The sequence below is a fragment of the Chamaea fasciata genome, unplaced genomic scaffold, assembly GCF_029207755.1.
Source record: "Chamaea fasciata isolate MVZ Bird 193981 ecotype frontalis unplaced genomic scaffold, bChaFas1.0.hap1 SCAF_4, whole genome shotgun sequence".
Lineage (NCBI taxonomy): Eukaryota > Metazoa > Chordata > Aves > Passeriformes > Sylviidae > Chamaea > Chamaea fasciata.
Window position 1 is genome coordinate 39,191,214 of NW_027094089.1, and position 17,791 is coordinate 39,209,004.

At 44.0% G+C, this 17,791-nt stretch overlaps 1 protein-coding gene across 1 annotated transcript in view; it reads right to left on the reverse strand.

Annotated features, from left to right (window-relative positions):
* Window positions 1-11,167, reverse strand: part of ENTREP1 (endosomal transmembrane epsin interactor 1) — a 32,270-nt gene extending 21,103 nt beyond the window's left edge. Inside the window, 4 exon segments of the mRNA XM_066182500.1 lie at window positions 4,699-4,755; window positions 8,610-8,815; window positions 8,818-8,924; window positions 11,067-11,167. Coding sequence (XP_066038597.1) covers window positions 4,699-4,755; window positions 8,610-8,815; window positions 8,818-8,924; window positions 11,067-11,167 — 471 coding nt within the window.
* Window positions 11,168-17,791: the final 6,624 nt, after the last annotated feature.

Sequence of the window (17,791 nt, forward strand, 5' to 3'; positions counted from 1 at the left end):
ATATAGTAGCAGAAGTCACCCTAAAGAAATCTTTGTTTAAAGTTTTCTGGAACATATTTTTCCTTGGATAAAAATTTTCTATTAAATACAAGGCTGACCACAAAAACATTCTTCGAAAATTTCCAGGTTTTAAATAAAGGCTGAATTCCATAAACTTTTCTTTTTTCAATGTAAGATGTGTAAATATTTGTCATAAACAAAAATATTAACACATTTAAATTAAAAGTATTTCAAATAAAAATTTCAAATCTTTATGTGACCACATTGTAAAACATGTGAAGAATCCAGACCGAATGACTCATGCTGCACATGCAAGTTTTCTGTGAAACCTCTCAAAGCTTTACATGAAAACAATGACATGTATGAACACAAAAGCCGCCACACTAGCAAACAACAGAAGCATGCTGTACTTGATGTAGCTGAAAGACAGTCTCATTCAACCAGCCTGCATGTGTTCTGTTGACTTCTTGATCTCATGCATTTTGCAGGTACCACACTGCTCCCCAGTATGTGCAGCTGCAGCAGCTAAACTCTGCACAGCACAACAGGCTGGTGTCTTGTTGGATGCCGGCACTCCTTTCCCTTTCATTTGACCACAGCTAAGTCTCCCCTTTAGCAGCAGAACCCAAGCACCAAGCAGACACCAGAGAGATACTTAACTTGAAGTCTTTGTTTCAGCTGGGTGAAAACAACCCCAAAACCAGAAACAAACACAATCAGAGAGTCCCCTAAAAATCACTCTACAGGATTGCAACTAATTTATGTGCAACTGAAAGGGAAGGATGCTTCACTAGCTAAGGGCTTCTGCATTCAGCAAAGCATGTATGCTTCTGGCAACTCCTGGGAATGCAACATAAACTCAAATTAGTCCAATATGGCATACAAGTAAGGACAGAAAATTTAACAGCAAGCATGACCTGTCAAAGATGTGAGCTGCCCTCAAAACACACACAGTCAATCTAACAATGGAGAACTGATGTACTTTCTGAAAAAACTTTGGTTCCTTCAGGTAAAACTAAGATTTAAAGCTGTGCGAAAGGAAGAAGCTTAGGAGCAGAGAGGAAGGAACCGGATTCTATACATGAAAGATAACATTGAGCCCAGAACAGCTCAGAGTCAATACCCAAGTAATCTGGATGGGCAGGTGGTGGTGGTGAGTTTCCCTTTCCCCATTAATACATTTGGACAGACCTAAAGAAGAAACATAAGATCATTACCATCTCCAAGATCACTGAGTCCAGTGTTAACTCAGCATTACCTCAAAGAAAAATCAGCTTCAAAGCACAAGCATTACAAGCTGACTTCCAAAACTGATTGACAACCAATATCCAGAACAGAGATTTCTCAAACACCTAAACCGAGGAAGGATTTCAAAGCCCAGACTTCTCAGCAGCTGTACTGCTCAAGGTTAGGCATCTCTTGCAAAACTGTCCTTGAAAAGATATGACTGTAGCTTGATTTTGCCTTGCAGTACCCTGTCTCCCAGATACATTCTTTATCTAGTATCATCCCATACTGTTAATACAGTTGTAAAACAGCGCAGATGGCAAACCCCAAATATGGCTCTCCATTTTATTCACTTTGACGTCTTATCGCAGCCATCCCACTTCATGGCTGTTTTCTCACAGTAGTAGATGGTGCTAACATCTAACCAATGTGTTTCCCTTCCTTTCTCTCCTCCAAGGAAAAACACGAGTGGCTGAAACACCACCGCCCAACCCCAGCTCCTTTCTCACAGCATTGCAGCCCTGTGCTTTCTGCAAGCATCAGCAGCACCAGAATCTTCCCATCACAGGAAAAGCTTACAGTCTGGTTGTTTTTCTCCATGACCAAGGCTGTGGCTTGAAGTGGCAGCCATGACAGCCTGACCCTTTACAAAAACCCAAACACAGATAGTAAGAAACCATCACTGGGTGTGCTTAGGCCATACACAAGGAGTTAGAAAGGGAGGACAGTCACAACCGACAAAAGGATATGTTTTAGTTCTGAATGAGTTTTTTATTTTTGCTTAAGAATGTCATAATTCTAAGTCATGACTCTGTAATGATTCTCACTGCTAAGACATTTAGAAGCTTGCTTTTATAATTCATGTAACTGTCCATTCATCATAACTCAATTATTAGAGGGTAGACATAATATATATATGTATATAATATATATTTTATATACATTCTATTATATATTATAATATACATAAGATATATAATATAATATATATTATAATTCATATATATTATTTTATTTTTATATATATATACATATATAGGCTCACAAAAACTAACCATCTGCCCTTGAAAGACTGTAGCTAGTTTAAGGCATGAATTTCTTACCCTCAAGAAGAGTTTAATGTTTATTTCCTTTTTCTTTTTATTTTTCCACTTAGAACAGAATATTTCTGTAGGAAGGGACCAACAACAACCAGCTAGTTCAACTGCCTGACCACTTCAGGGCTCACCACAAATCAAAGCCCAGTATTAAGTGCATTGTCCAAATGTCTCTTAAACACTGACAGCTTGAGGCATCAACCACATCTCTAGCAGCCTGTTCCAGGGTTTCACTGCTCTTTTAGCAGAAATGCTTCCCAGTCTTAAGGCTGATCTAATCTGGCTATCAAAAATCAAACCTCTATAGAACACACATACAAAAAAGAAAAAAATCCCGAACAGTATCATTGAATCACATAATAATTGTAGCTATATGAGAGCTGAGGAAGACTCCTGCGTAATCTCCTGCTCAAAAGCAGGGTCAGCTATGAAATCACAGTAGGCTGCTCAGAGCTTTCATCAGTTTCATGTTAGAGACTTTCCCATCTGCTGCACAATATTCGAGGGCAACCTGCTTCAGCATGTGACCATCCTAAAGATCATTTGAAATAAAAGAGGGGATAAAGAAGAGTTTGAGCTTTCTATTTAAGTAAAATTAGGAAAGAAAAATAAGGTTTATACAAAGGAGAATATTAAAGAGTGAAAGAGCAACAGCATGCTATAGAAACAGCACAGAACACAGGTAATACTGACACAGGAGTACTGCACAAGTCTTAGGCAGTTTGAGACTGATAGCATGTACATTTATCTTGATGAAAATATGGCCCTTCCAGATTGGGAGTCTCTAACACTAGGCTCCTCTCTATATCCACAAAACTAAAAAATTTGCCCTTGTTAACCCATGCACACTGAGAAATAACAATGGATGTTGGGGGTGCTGGTTGACAGATAGCTGAACATAAGCCAGCAGTGTGCCCAGGTGGCCAAACAGGGCAGTAGCCTCCTGGCCTGTGTCAAGAACAGCGTGACCAGCAGGACGAGGGCAGTGATCATGCCCCTTTACTGGGCACTGGGGAGGCCTCAGTTCTCTGCTCAATTCTGCTCAGAACTGTGCTCAGTTCTAGGTCCCTCACCTGAAAAGGGACATTGAGGGGCTGGAGCCTGTCCAGCAAAGGAAAATGAGGCTCCTGAAAGGACTAAAGAACATCTCTCATGAGGGAAGCTGAGGGAGCTGAGGTTGTTTAGTGTCATGAAGAGGAGGCTCAGGGGGGGCCTGATTGCTTTTTACAACTCCCTGAAAGGAGGTTGTGGTGAGTCGGGGGCCCGTATCTGCTATAGTGCCTGCAGTGAGAGGATAAGAGGAAGTGGCCTTAAATTGAGACAAAGGAGAGTCAGATTAGATACTAGAAAAAGCTTTTTTGCTGTTAGGTTAGCCACGCATTGGAATAGGATGCAACAGGGACCTGGTGGAGTCACCATCCCTGGAGGTGTTCAAGAGGCATTTTGAACACCTCCTGGCACTGAGTGATGTGGTTTAGGGGTTTGGGGCAGTGGTGGGTTGACAGCTGGACTTGATCTCAAATCTCTCTTCCAACATGCTGGTGAATCTACAATTCTGTGATTCTATCCACTCATCTAAGCTCACACATCTAATCCTTGGTACTTCTCACTGATACCCATTTGGATCCCAAAGAAGTGCTGCAGAAAAATGAAACAACTGCCTTGGCCCAAAAAAAGTCTTCAGAAGTGACAGTAAGGCAAAAAATTCCAAACAAATAAACAAGCAAACAAAAAACCCCCAAATCAACCAACCAAATGAAAAAATTCTCTAAACCCACACACAAACAAAAGCAACTCCAAAACTCTTTTTCAAATCCCAACTCTGGGACGTTAAAAGCAACACAGCTCAAGATTTCACTTACATGTGGAAACAGCTTACACACCTTGCACATCAATCTACTTCTCTCACAGCAATGCAATGTCAACTGTATATGAAACTAGCACTGGATCCTGCTGTAAGGTGTTAAGTTGGGTCTCAAACCCATTGTCAAAAACTGTAACACTACAACTAAGCTAAGATTTAAAACCATCTCCTTCCTTTCAGTTTAAGATGCACTGCCTCAGAGAACCTAAATTACTTAGTCTAAGTCAGCATTTTCTTATACATACGAAAACATAAAACGTGAGCTTTAAATAACATTAACAATTCTTCCAGACTTCACTCTTGCTCTCACTGGGGACTTCATCCATGCAGGAAAGAATATAGCCTTTCATGGCCTTTGACTTCTCTTTAAATAATTATGATTCTACAATTGGAAAAGAAAGACTTTACATTATTTTTTAAAGGAGAAAGGGGTGATTTTTTTTTTACCAATGACTATTAAACTAGCATGATTTTTTTATAATTTCCTTACAAACTTAAATCCATACTTACCAAAAGCAGCATTGGCCTCTTCCATGTTGTTAACCCTAAGATTCCACATAAGATTGCCTACAACATCAAAAAACATAGCATCACCAAGAAGCAAAGAACTGTTCACAAAATGCCATTTACACTGTTTTTATTACTGTGCTTTGGAACACTACAGCAATGCTAGGAAGATACGAAGATCCTCTTTAGAGCAGAGAACATCCATCAGCAGAGAATGCTGATGAGGTTCTTTGCTCCTAAGAGAATCTTGTGAAATAACAACCAAATAAAATCTGCTTGTTTCTTTTTTTTTCTCCCAGAAAACATGCATAGGGAGAAGCAGTAGGTCAGCAATTCCAACCTCCACGTTTGCCTTAAGTAATTGCTTTCAGCTAATTGAGTACTTGTTCTCTGCAACATGGCTAGCAAGTCTAAAAGCTGTCCTTTTCCGCCCCACTCTCAATCACCAGCTCAGCACTCATTAAGTGCCTACTTCTGTCTTCCCCTTTGTGGACTTCTGACCATTTTGGTGAACAAAAACCCAGGGCATGAACCCTACTAAAATCAATAAAGAGCACCAGCACTAGCTCCCTGAAACATTTTGCTATTTAATCAGGTGTATGCTAGTATCAGCACAAGAAAAGAAGTCAAAATAAAACCATACCCTTCGCCAACAGCAGCTGTTAGACCAAACTTGCTGAACCACAGAATTGAACCCTATGATTCTTTCTTTACCTTACAGGGCAAAACAATTAAGAAATGGTAAAGAATCGCTGTAGAACTTTAACAAACAGTTTCTAAACTACCTGAACATTGTCTCGAATGGGAAGAATGGGAACCCTATAAAGAAAAGCAAATACATTTATATCCCATAAATCGGCAGATATGCTTTTAATTCATTGGACTCTGGGACTAAGCCAGTGGACACCAAGCTCCTACCCTAAAAAGAAACAGGAAGACTGGAACAAGCAGGAAGTCATCCACCAGTATTTTTAATAAATCCCTTCTGTAACTTCATTCACTTGACATGACCAATCTGATCTAGCGTAACACACATATATGACTTGGCCAAACACCTACTGCTATCATCACTGGTGTTGCAAAACCACATACATAACTCTGCTGTTTCATAACAAAGTATTATTTTAATTCTCTGAATGCAAGATGGACACAAGATTTTAGAACAAAGCACATCAATACTGATGTAATTTTTTTTTTCCCTTAAGGGCAACCAATTTATTTCATGGCATCTGTTAAAGAGAATAAGTGAAAGTCTTTCTCAAAATTTTCCTGACATGCCCCTCACAAATTAGCATGTCACATCCATAATGAAAAAAAACCAAACCAAAAAGCACCCAACCAGACACATCAGTCAGCTTTTAATGGCATCTGCTTTTCCAGATTGCTTCGGGGCTAAAATTTTCACTGATATTTTTACACACAAATGGTATTTTCGTAACTTTTCTCAGTGTACTATTGTTTCAGAAATATAATTTAAAAACCCCAAACAAAACCAATACCCTTCTTGATTATTAAAAATACTGAATACTTCTATCTTACATGTGCAACTTTAAAGTATTTTAAAAGCATAAGCATGGTTCTGTGTGCAGAATTCAAAGAAAATCCATTGGTTACATACATTTAAACTTCTTTTAACCTAGAGTAAAAAAGGAAAAAACCAAAAAAACCAAACCAACAAACAAAAAAAAACAACAAGAAAACAAAAAAAAGACAAAAGATCTCAAGAGATACCATACATAGACATTTGGATGGTCTGGATTTTCCCTCACCCCTCAAGGACTGTGTACTTTCAGGGATGAACACTGCATTATACAGGTGAACAGGAACTACTTGATCCCCAAACTACTGCATTGAGCACATTTTCACAAGTGGTGAACAACACCAGCAATTTAACTGAAATGTTTAAAGCCAGCTGATACTGTTCACACAGGCAGCAAGACCTGAGTGTTCTGTCCCAGCACAGGATTTTCGGATTGTTGGAAGGCCCACAAATTGGGACAAATCAATCTGACTCTCCTACACTTATTAACTTCTGCTTCCTACTGCCTAGCTCCTGCAATACAAACCTTCATATATATTCCGTATTAATAAAGCTGAGATTTAAAGCAGGGTCCACCAGGAGATAGAATAACTTCTCTCAGTACTCCTTACAAAACTGTCCTAAGCCCATGATTTTTCCCCACGAACATTGCTGATTTATTTGTACGTTATGCCTACGAGTAAAGGCACAAAGCACAAACATGCAACATCTACATACACAACAACTTTTGAAAATCATGTGTCTGACAGTGCAAAACAACCAAGTACTTTTTTTTTCCAAAAACGTCTTTCAAAAATAGGAAATAAATCCCCTATGAAACATTAATTTTATTTAGTTAAAGACTTTAACTAAATATTGCTGAAGTAAGACAGATAAACTTCCCTTTTGATAAGCAGAGGCTGGATTTAAGGAACTGATAAATCACGAGGCCTGTCACCTTATGTTTGTGTATTCTGACTAATCAATAGGCTTCAAGAAGGACAATGAATTCATAAATTAAATATTCCTGGGAAAACAGGATTCAGTTGTCATGCAACACTAAAAGGTTCAAAAGTCAAAACGAAGAAGACTCACTTACTTCATCATTTTGAGACCCTGCCCCATAAAAAAAGACCACTGACCCATTTCAAAGAACAAACCACGCATGCTTAATAGCTTTTGGCTAATTACCATACGAAACGGGGAATGGGATGTACTAAAGTCATGAATATACATTTGTGTTTTGGGTGTTCAATACTTCTGTACATAAAAAAGACCCTGTGATCTTCTGTAGGTGCGCGTGTGTTTGGGAGCTATCCCGCACGCTGCCCGGCGTCGTAATTAAACATACACTTTCTAACTTTAAACTGTTAGAGAGTCTTTTGTCCGTCATAGTTGGATATTGGCATTAGGGCGATATTCATAATTTTTTAAATAATTCACCTATTCGTTTTGTGATAAATAAGAATTGTGATGAAGTTATAAGTTGTTGGTTATAGAGTTGTAATGTTTTGCTAAATTTAGTTCAAGAGTTATAATGCTGTTTGGCAGTTTTGTCCACTCTGTATCCCTTACCCCAAAATCCCACTTACCTGATTCCGTCGGGTCAAGCCACTGCTGCTCCCTGGCATCACCACTCTCCATTTCTGCTGCTGCTCTACCTGCCTGTACCCAGCCTGTCCCATTGGCTCGTTCCCTGCTTGCTCCACTTCCTGTCAGATCCTCTTCCTACTTCCTGATGACAATCGGCCTGTCAGTCAGGCTGCTGCTGCCACCCTTATGGGAATTAAAAGAGCCCAGCTGCATGATGGGACCCGATCAACACCAAGAGCCCCTGGCCGAAACGAGCCAACTCAAAGTTTAAATCTGCCAAAGACAGCACTAGACTGACCATACACAAGGGTATTTATGCCGAGGGTATTCATAGACAAGCTCTTGTATCTCACCATAACTTCCAAAGTACTTAAAGAGCAAGACACACCTGGACTCTATGAGCCAAGGGGAGTTCTTTGGAACCCCCGCGAGGCGAGAACTCCCAGTGTGCAGCATGAGCAGCAAAGTGGATTGCACCTCCTCCTCAGCGGTGTGGACGAAAGGGAGCAGCAGTGGCGTAGGCCACCCCTCGAGACCCCTGCTTATTAATAAAGGCATTTAAAGGAGGAAACTGTGTCTCCTGCCATTTTTAACAGCTTGTCTCGACGTTTGTTAACAGCTGAGGTCCTGCAGACATCCTACAGAACTTGCAAAAAGCCGTTACCCCGATACCCGGCGACCGTTCCCAAGCGATCGCGGAAGAGCAGGATCACGCTTCCCTCGGGACAGCCAATCCCGCAGGTGCCGCGCACGCACGGCCGGACCCCATCATGGCGTGTCCCGGCCCGCGACCGTCACTTACCCAGCAGCCGGCCCAGGCGGCACACGCGCTTTTCACCTGCGGGGCGCTGCTCAGCGACAGCGCCCCGAAGCTCAGGGCCACCAGGGCGCATCCCAGGCCGGTCTGCAGCAGCCCCAGCCCAAGCAGCGGGTGGAAAGGCAGCGGGGGGCACGGACGGCGGCGCGACGGCGCGCCCGGGCGGAGGCGGGGCGACGAAAGCCCGGCCCCGCGGCGGACAGAGAGCCCGCCGCCGTCTGGGGCAGCGGGACCCCGGCAGCACCATCGGGGGCGACACGGAAGGCGCGGGCGACGGCTCTCAGCGGGCAACCGCTGCGGCTGCCGGGCCGGGCCGGGCGGGGCCGCCCCGCCACCGCCCCCGCCCCCGCCCCCGTGACAGCCCCTCAGGCACCGACTTCCTGCGGCGCTTCCGCCGCCGCGCCTCCCGTGCAGGCTCCGCTGCGCTCTCCGGCGGGCAACACCGGCCCTGACCAAGCAGTGGCGGGGCTACCCTCCCAGCCGGCGCCGAGCCCGGCGCAAGGTGCTTCGCCGGAGCTCGGAAGCCGTCCTCTGCTCTCCCGGACCCTGAGCCATCCTTCCCGTCCCGGGTCTCCCCACTGATGCTGCTGTAGCCTTTTTGCGATAGTTTTGGTGGGGTTTACCCGTCCTCTTGTTCCTGTGCTCCTTCCCTTGCCATTCTCCTTTGCCCTTTTATGCCTGGTCACTGTTGCTACCGAGCACTGTGCGTAAAGTTTTAAAATAACTCTTTACTGGGAGGAGGGTGCGGGACGCCTTTGGATTGCATTTCGCATTTTTGGCGCCCACCCCAACGAGTGGACGAGGTTTGGCAGAGATCAGAACGTGTGTCCTGTGTGTGCATGAACGTGGGTGGAATGCCACCCATGCCTGGGTGCTTGCCATGTTGTGTGAGGCAAGAGCAGAGGAACTTCTACCCTGCTTTCATATCTTCCCTCTCCCGCCCCCCACCCCCCTTTAACTTTACCATCCCCCAGTATTCTTCCTCCTTGTTTTCCCTTCAAAGTCTTGCCGTGACCGTGGTTTGTCCTTCTCCACTAGATGCACTCCAAGGAAGGACAATCTGGAAATTATTTCAACTGTGTTTGGCTCTCTAGCTCAGCCAAAACAATTTTACACCTGCTTGGCTTGTCTAGACATGGCTTCAAGAAATATGAAAAATATAGCTTTTGGTACTTAAGGAAAATAAGGCATGTTAAAACGGGTCATTGACTCAGATAACAGCTGTTGCTCCTCTTCAGAGAAAGGTGCAGAAGTCACTTTTGGAGTTGCACCCGTATTGCATCTCTTGGTTTGTTTGTTTGTTTATTTTTTAACCAAAATATTCAGGATTTAGAGCACTCCTTACCAACCAAAAAAAAAAAAAAAAAAAAAAAAAAATCCCAGAGTATCCTGAGTTGGAAGGGACCCACAAGGATCATTGAGTCCAACTTCTGGCTTGCACAGGACACCCCAGAGTCACACCATGTGCTTGAATGTATTGTCCAAATGCTCCTTGAACCCTGTCAGGCTTGGTGCTGTGACTATTTCCCTGAGGAGCCTGTTCCAGTGCCCACATCCTTTGTGTGAAGAATCTTTTTCTAATATATAACCTAAACCTCCCCTAACATAACTTCAGGCCATTCCCTTGGGCCCTGCCACTGGTCACCACAGAGAAAAGTGTTTGCCCTTCTTCTTCCCCTCACAAGGAAATTGTAGATTGTGATGAAGCCTCCCCTCAGACTCCTTTTCTCCAGGCTGAACAAACCAAGTGACTTCAGCCACTCCTGATAAGGCTTCTCCTCTAAGGCCCTTCACCAGACTCATGGCCCTCCTTGAACACCTGTGGAGTTCCTCCGCCCCAAGAGGTCGAGATCACAGAATCACTGAATTTCTAGGTTGGAAGAGACCTTCAAGATCATTGAGTCCAACCCATGCCCTAACACCTCAACTAGATCATGGCACTGAGTGCCACATCCAGGCAACCTTTCTTTTAAACACATCCAGGGATGATGACTCCACAGCTCTCGGGGCAGACCATTCCAGTGCTTTATCACTCTTCCAGTAAAAAAAACTTTTTCCTAATATCCAACCTATATTTCCCTTGGTGCAGCCTGTGTCCCCTTGTTCTGTCAGTTGCTGCCTGGAGAAGGAGACCAATCCCCAGCTATCTACAACCACCCTTCAAAAGTTGTAGAGAGTGATAAGGTCACCTCTGAGTCTCCTTTTCTCCAGGGTAAACAACCCCAGCTCCTTCAGCCGTTCCTCACAGGGTTTGTGTTCCAAGCCCCTCACCAGCCTCGTTGCCTCCTCTGGACACGCTCAAGTGTCTCAACATCCTTGCTAAACTGAGGGGCCAGAACTGGACACAGCACTCAAGGTGTGGCCTCACCAGTGTCCAGTACTGGGGAAGAATGACCTCCCTGTTCCTGCTGGCCACACTATTCCTGATCCAGACCAGGATACCTTTGGCCTTCTTGGCCACCAGGGCACACTGCTGGCTCATGTTCAGCTGCTGCCACCAGAACCCCCAGGTCCCTTTCCTCCTGGACACTGTCCAGCCACATTGTGCCCAGCCTATAATGCTGCAGGGGGTTATTGTGGCCAAATGCAGGACTTGGCACTTGGACTTATTAAACTGCATCTTGTTAGACTCTGCCCATCCATCCAACCATTCAAGGTCTCTTTGCAGAACCCTCCTACCTTCCAACAGATCGATACACACTCCCAGCGTAGTGTCATCTGCAAATTTACTAATGAAAGACTCAATTCCCTTATCCATGTCATCAATAAAGATATTGAATTGAACGGGCCCCAGCACAGACCCCTGAGGAACAGCACTAGTGACTGGCTGCCAGCTGGATGCAGCACCACTCACCACCACTCTCTGGGCTTGGCCATTCAGCCAGTTCCTAACCCAGCAAAGAATGCTCCTGTCCAAACCATGGGCTGCCAGCTTTTCCAGGAGTATGCTGTGGGAGACAGTGTCAAAGGCCTTGCTGAAGTCCAAATAGACAACATCCACAGCCTTTCCCGCATCCACCAGGCGGGTCACCTGGTCATAAAAGGAGATCAGGTTGGTCAACCATGACCTACCCCTCCTAAACCCATGCTGGCTGGGTCTGATACCCTGGCCATCCTGTAAATTCTGTGTGATGAAACTCAGTATAAACTCTTCCATTATCTTTCCAAGTACTGAGGTCAGGCTGACTGGTCTATAATTACTGGGATCCTTTTTCCCACCCTTTTTGTGAATGGGTGTCACATTGGCCAGCTTCCAGTCATCTGGAACCTCACTAGTGAGCCAGGACTGTTGGTAAATGGTGGAGAGTGGCTTTGCAAGCTCATCTGCCAACTCTCTCATCTCTCGGATGGATCCCATCTGGTCCTATAGATTTATGAATACCCAAACATCTCAGCAATTCTGACTGCCTCCTCTTGGATAATGGGGACCATTCTGTTCCCTGACACCATCTACCAGCCCAGGAAGACAGTTGTCTTGAAGGCAAGTCATCTTCCCACTAAAAACTGAGGTAAAGTAGGCATTAAACACTTCTGCCTTTTCCTCATCTGCAGATACTAAGTTCCCTCCCTCATTCAATAAAGAATAAAGGTTGGTCTTACCCTTCCTTTTACCATTAATATATTTGTAAAAATATTTTTCATTATCCTTTACAGAAGTCACCATTTTAAGTTCAAACTGAGCTTTGGCCTCCTTAATTTTTTTCCTGCATGCTCTAGCAGCCCCCTTAAATACTTCCTGAGAGACCTGACCATCCTTCCAAAGATGATACATTCTCTTTTTATTCCCAAGTTCCTCCAAAATCTTGTTGCCCAACCAGGCTGGACGTTTACCTCGTCAACTTATCTTTTGGCACACAGGGTCAGTCTGTTCCTGTGCCCTCAAGATCTCTGTTTTGAGGCATGCCCACCTTTCCTGAACTCCTTTGTTTGTAGAGGGCTGCTTCCCAAGGAACTCTCTGAATAAGTCTCCTAACTAGGCCAAAGTCTGCCTTCCGGAAGTCCAATGCAAGAGTCTTACTGGTGCTTCTCCTGATTTCACCAAATATTGAGAACTCTATAATTTCGTGATCACTCTCCCCCAAGCAGCCTCCAACCACCACATCTCCCACCAGGCCATCTCTATTTGCAAACAGCAGATCTAACACAGTCCCTTCCCCTGATGGGCTCACTCACCAGCTGCGACAAATATTGTCCTCCATACACTCTAAAAATTTCCTGGAGTGCCTCTTTTCTGCTATATTAAGTTCCCAGCAGATGTCTGGCAGTTTGAAGTCACCTACAAGAACAAGGGCTGATGATCCTGAAACATTATCTAGCTGCTTATAGAAGAAGTTGTCCACCTCTTCTTCCTGGTTGGGTGGATGATAACAAACTCCCAGTAGGATGTCAGCCTTGTTGGCTTTCCCCTTAATTCTTACCCATAGGCATTCAACTCCATCTTCATTAGTTTCAATACCTATGGTGTCAAAAGTCTCCTAAATCTAAAGGGCCACCCCTCCACCTCTTCTTCCTTTCCTGTCTCTTCTGAAGAGCTTGTAGCCATCCAGTGCAGTGCTCCAACTATGAGTCATCCCACCACATTTCTGTGATGGCAACTACATCATAGCTTTGCTGTTGCGCCATGGTGTCCAGCTCTTCTTGTTTGTTATCCATGCTGCATACATTGGTATACATGCACTTCAGCTGGGCTACTGACTTCACCCCTAACTCAGGCTTACCACCCTTGGGCCTGCTGCCAGACAGCCCAGCTGCATCCCCTTCCCCCTTTAAACCTAGTTTAAAGCCCTCTTAATGAGGTCTGCTAGTTCATGAGTGTCTCAGTTTGGGAAGACAGGTATCTGCCAGGAAAAGCTGGAGTTTCCCTTGGAATGGAAAATGTAAACCATGCCCTTCCCTTCTCCCCCCCCCCCGCCCCCCCCCCCCTCCCGCTTTTTCCAATTATATATTTGCAGTTAAAGGCTTTCAGGCAAAGATTTGGGGATAGAAATAGCAGCTCTTTACTAGTATGTATAACAAAGCAAACAAAAACAACTACAGCATTAATAACAATACAGTACCAAGAACCTTGAGGGCTTTGTTTCACAAAAACCCAGGGCAGTTTAATCTCGATGCCCCCTCAGGTTCCTCAGAGCACCAAGCTGGAGCAGTGGAAAAGTCCCGGGCTGGCAGCTGGAATGGCAGGATGTCCCGGCAGGGTGTCCCGGCAGGGCAGGGGGTGCAGGGTCACACTGTAGCAAGAAGAGCAGTGCTGAAGAAGCCACGAGGCGGCGGGACAGGTCTCGCCCAGCTCCAGCAGGGCAGCAGAGGAGCTCAGAATTCCAGGTCAGGTGAGCAGTGGATGGCAGACCTCCCAGGACTGGACCCCTCCAGCGACAGTGAATTCCTCTCACAGCAAGCAGCAACCAGCCGTTCTCTCTCCCTGAATGCCAAAAAGACAGAGCACGAAGGTGCCTCCAGCTCACTCCTTTACCTTTCCCAAAACTCAGTTATCTCCCCCTCTGGGCTTTGGCCACCTCTTTGTTTTGGTCAAGTACTCTTAAGTATCCAACACTTAAGTGTTGGATACTTAAGTCTCCTAGTAACTTATGAGGAAAAGAATTCTTTAGAGTAAAAAGGAACAAACCTAACCCCCAACAATGAGCTAAAAACCTTCTGCCCTTAACAGAGTTGTATCCCATCTGGTTCCCACAGAGCAGGTGGTGTAAAAAGATGCCCCACAATCAAAGAATCCAAAATTTTGCCAATGACACAGTTATAAATGATCAGCTAATTTCATAAAATAAAAGAATTTATTAAAAATTGATAATAAAAAACCTGATAAAGCTACAAGCAAAATGCAGTTCCGATCCCAGGAATCGGCGCTGGGTGAACTACGGATCCGGCTTTCTGGCAGCGAATCCCCCCTGATTCACAATTTCAGTCTGTGCAGGGTTTACATTTATACAGTTTTTCTGGTTTGCACAGTCGATTACTTCATCTGTCTTTGTTCCTCTGGTTCTTGATGCATATTCATTTGGTTCCTTTTCTGGTCGCTGGTCTGGTGAACAGTTTTTTTCCGGGGAGGAATAGGCTTTTGTCTGGGCTTACAGGAATCTAGTATTCAGATGTACATCCTTGACGAGATAGATGAGATTGATATCAGGTGTTGATCACCGGGCCAATGACCGCTGATGGCGGTGCTTAGCTCCATCTCTCATGGGTGCCTCCCTCCCTTCTCTTGAGAGTGGGCGACTCCCGGATTCCTGGCAAAGGCAGTCCTTCCTAAGGAATGAAACATTCCTTAAACTTAAAAATACGATTTTATACAGCATATCATGATAAACACGAATTAATTCCAGGATATTCATCACAACACCAGCCCTCAAAGCCATTTGTTAATTATGTGAGTTCTCCTATTTCTTTCATCATTTTTCTCCGCCACCAAAGCGACTGAGAAGAACACTACCTGTGCCCCTGTCCTATCAACCACGTGATCCAGTGCCCTAAAGTCCCTTTTAATTGCCTTGACACTCCTCTTTTCGATCTCATCACTGCCAGCCTAGAGTGGGATCAGCAGTGGGTAATAATCAGAGGGCTGAATCAGCCCAGGATGTCTCCCAGTGATATTTCATACCCAGGCCCTAGGGAGGCAGCAGACCTCCCTGTGGGATGGGTCTGGTCGACATATGGAGCCCTCTGTTCTCCTCAGAAGGGAGTCACCTTCTACAATTACCCTTCTTTTCTTCTTGATGTTAGAGGTGGTGATCCGTCTTACAGATGAATCATAATTGGGAGGCTCATTGGGCAGATAATTTTCTTCAAAATCATCTGTGAGGTATGCCCCTGCAAGCCCAAGAAAAAGCACTCCACCCCAAGTTACAAATCAGGTATCAACCTAGAATATTCTCCTCCTCTTTTGTTATCATTGATTAAAGTTAGACTGCAATATCCCCACTTCAGTTATTCCTATTGGTAACCTTACTTCAGCCCACCCCTTTGCAGTCCTTGTTCCTCTCGCTATTGGACCCTGACCCTAAACTCCGTCTTTGCTCTACCCTATAAAACCTACCACCCTACCTTTGTTCTTGTTCTTGTTCCTGGTCAGCATTGGAGTTATGTTGTAATAAAAAATACTCGGATTTCCAAATAAGAACCTGTCTCATCTTTATCTACGCTGATCATCAGTGGCTGTCTGAGACACCAGGGCCCCAGGGGAGTAGTTGCACCCCCATGAAGTGGATGGCAAGAGACACTCTTTAGCAGTTTAGCATATTTTTGTGGTGCCCAGAATTGCCTCAAGCTGAGGCTGCCCCTGAGCAGAGCAGGACAATTCCCTCCCTTGCCTGGTTGGCAATGCTGTTTCTGATGCCCCCCAGGACATGGTAGCCCTCCTGGCTGCCAGGGCACTGCTGGTGCATGTTCAACTCACCATTAACCAGGACGCCTAGGTCCCTTTCTGTGGTGCTGCTTTCCAGCTTCTTGTTCAGCAGGTAGGAAAAATACATACTTATGCCTGAAGATATGTGCACATAAGAGAAAAACAGAGCTGTAAGAAATCAGCTGATTTGTCTTGATGGGGAGAAGTATATTGCTGCTCACACAGTGAACCATTGCTCCAAGTGAACCACTGGAATTTCCAGTCAGTGAAAGTAGCATGTTTTCCATTCTTACTTTTCTACTAAAGTGAAGTTATTTAAGATTTATACTGACTTGCTCTTCTTTATCACTCTCTACATAGTTCATAACATAACTCTTGAATGTTATTCTTTACTCTGGTTCAATCTGGTTTTTTTTAAAAAATATTTTCTCCAACAGAGGGAAGCAATATTTATAATATAGCCAATAACTTTGTAATTCTAGGTACTTCGACTAGACTTACTTGTCAGCTGGTCTGTTTGTGTCATCATCACTAAGACCTTGATGTATGGCTGGTAAAAATCAACTTCTTTACTTTTAATAGTGAGAGTCCATAGCAGTAGTGTTTATTTCCCCTTAAACACACAGAATTGTACATGTTCAAATTCAGTGAAGTTACGTTCATGCTATCCAAAAATTTGGAATTTTATTAAGTAAAAAGTATTATCAGAAGAAATCTTACACTGTGAGAGAATTCTCTATAATCATTTTTTCAGTTGTTTTCTCTAAACACTGCATCTGAGCAGAACTTTGTCCATACTATTCTTATGCAGATAATGCTGATCTCTCTAAAGTCACAGTGTCCCTACAGTTGCTTCTTTCTTGTCTACTCAAAGCACTGGCTGTAAGACCCCGGGAAACCTTTTAGCCAGCTCTGGCAGGAAGGGGGTGATGACAGTTTGCATTCCTCCAGCAAGGAGGAATTGCATGCTCCTTCCTGTTAGTATTGAGGTGTTACATTGCCTCCGAGCACACAAAACACACTTCCATTCAGTAGGGTTAATGTAATATTTATCTGGATCTTCTACCTATGCTTTTAAATAGAATCTGAAAATAAAATACAAGAAAAAGTCATTGAATATCAGTTAAGTTCTTTCACTGAAAATCCCATTTTTTTAGGATATTTAAGCACTTGGTTGGAACACCATATTTTGAGTGCCACATATGCCAAGTGTCTTTGAAAATATGTCCTTCAGGGTCACATTAATGTTTCTGAACAAACCACATGTCCAGAGCTGAGAAGTAGCCAGCAGACATGTGCTGGTTTTTTCTGCACTGAAGTTCACCCTTCTGCAATTATTTACCTGTCTCCACTGAGCACCCATAAAAGTGAAACCTCCAGCTCTGAAGTTTCTCCATTGTGTGGACTGTCTTCCAAAACAGCTGGGTTTAGGACTAGCTCTTTCATGATCTAGCCTAATTGGCTTGAAAAGTTACTCTGCTTATTTCTGTCACCCTACCATGAATTGGAAACACCTCTTTACAAATGCTCGTACTTGATGTCAAGCTTACTGCCTCATGTGTGTTTCTTTTTAAGCTATCTGCATTGATAGAGGAAAATTAATGGGGTTTTCCCCCCCTGCTTTTCTAGATGATTTTCACTTAAGCCCCTGGGGTTTCTATAAAATCTAACCCATTCTGTAGAGCTGTCAGTATTCCAATACCTGAGATTCCAATATCTGAGTATTCCAGTTCCTCACTGTGTCCATAAAGTAGATTAGAGGCATCATTTTTGTTTTGGAGACATTTGTAAATTGACACGCTAGACATGT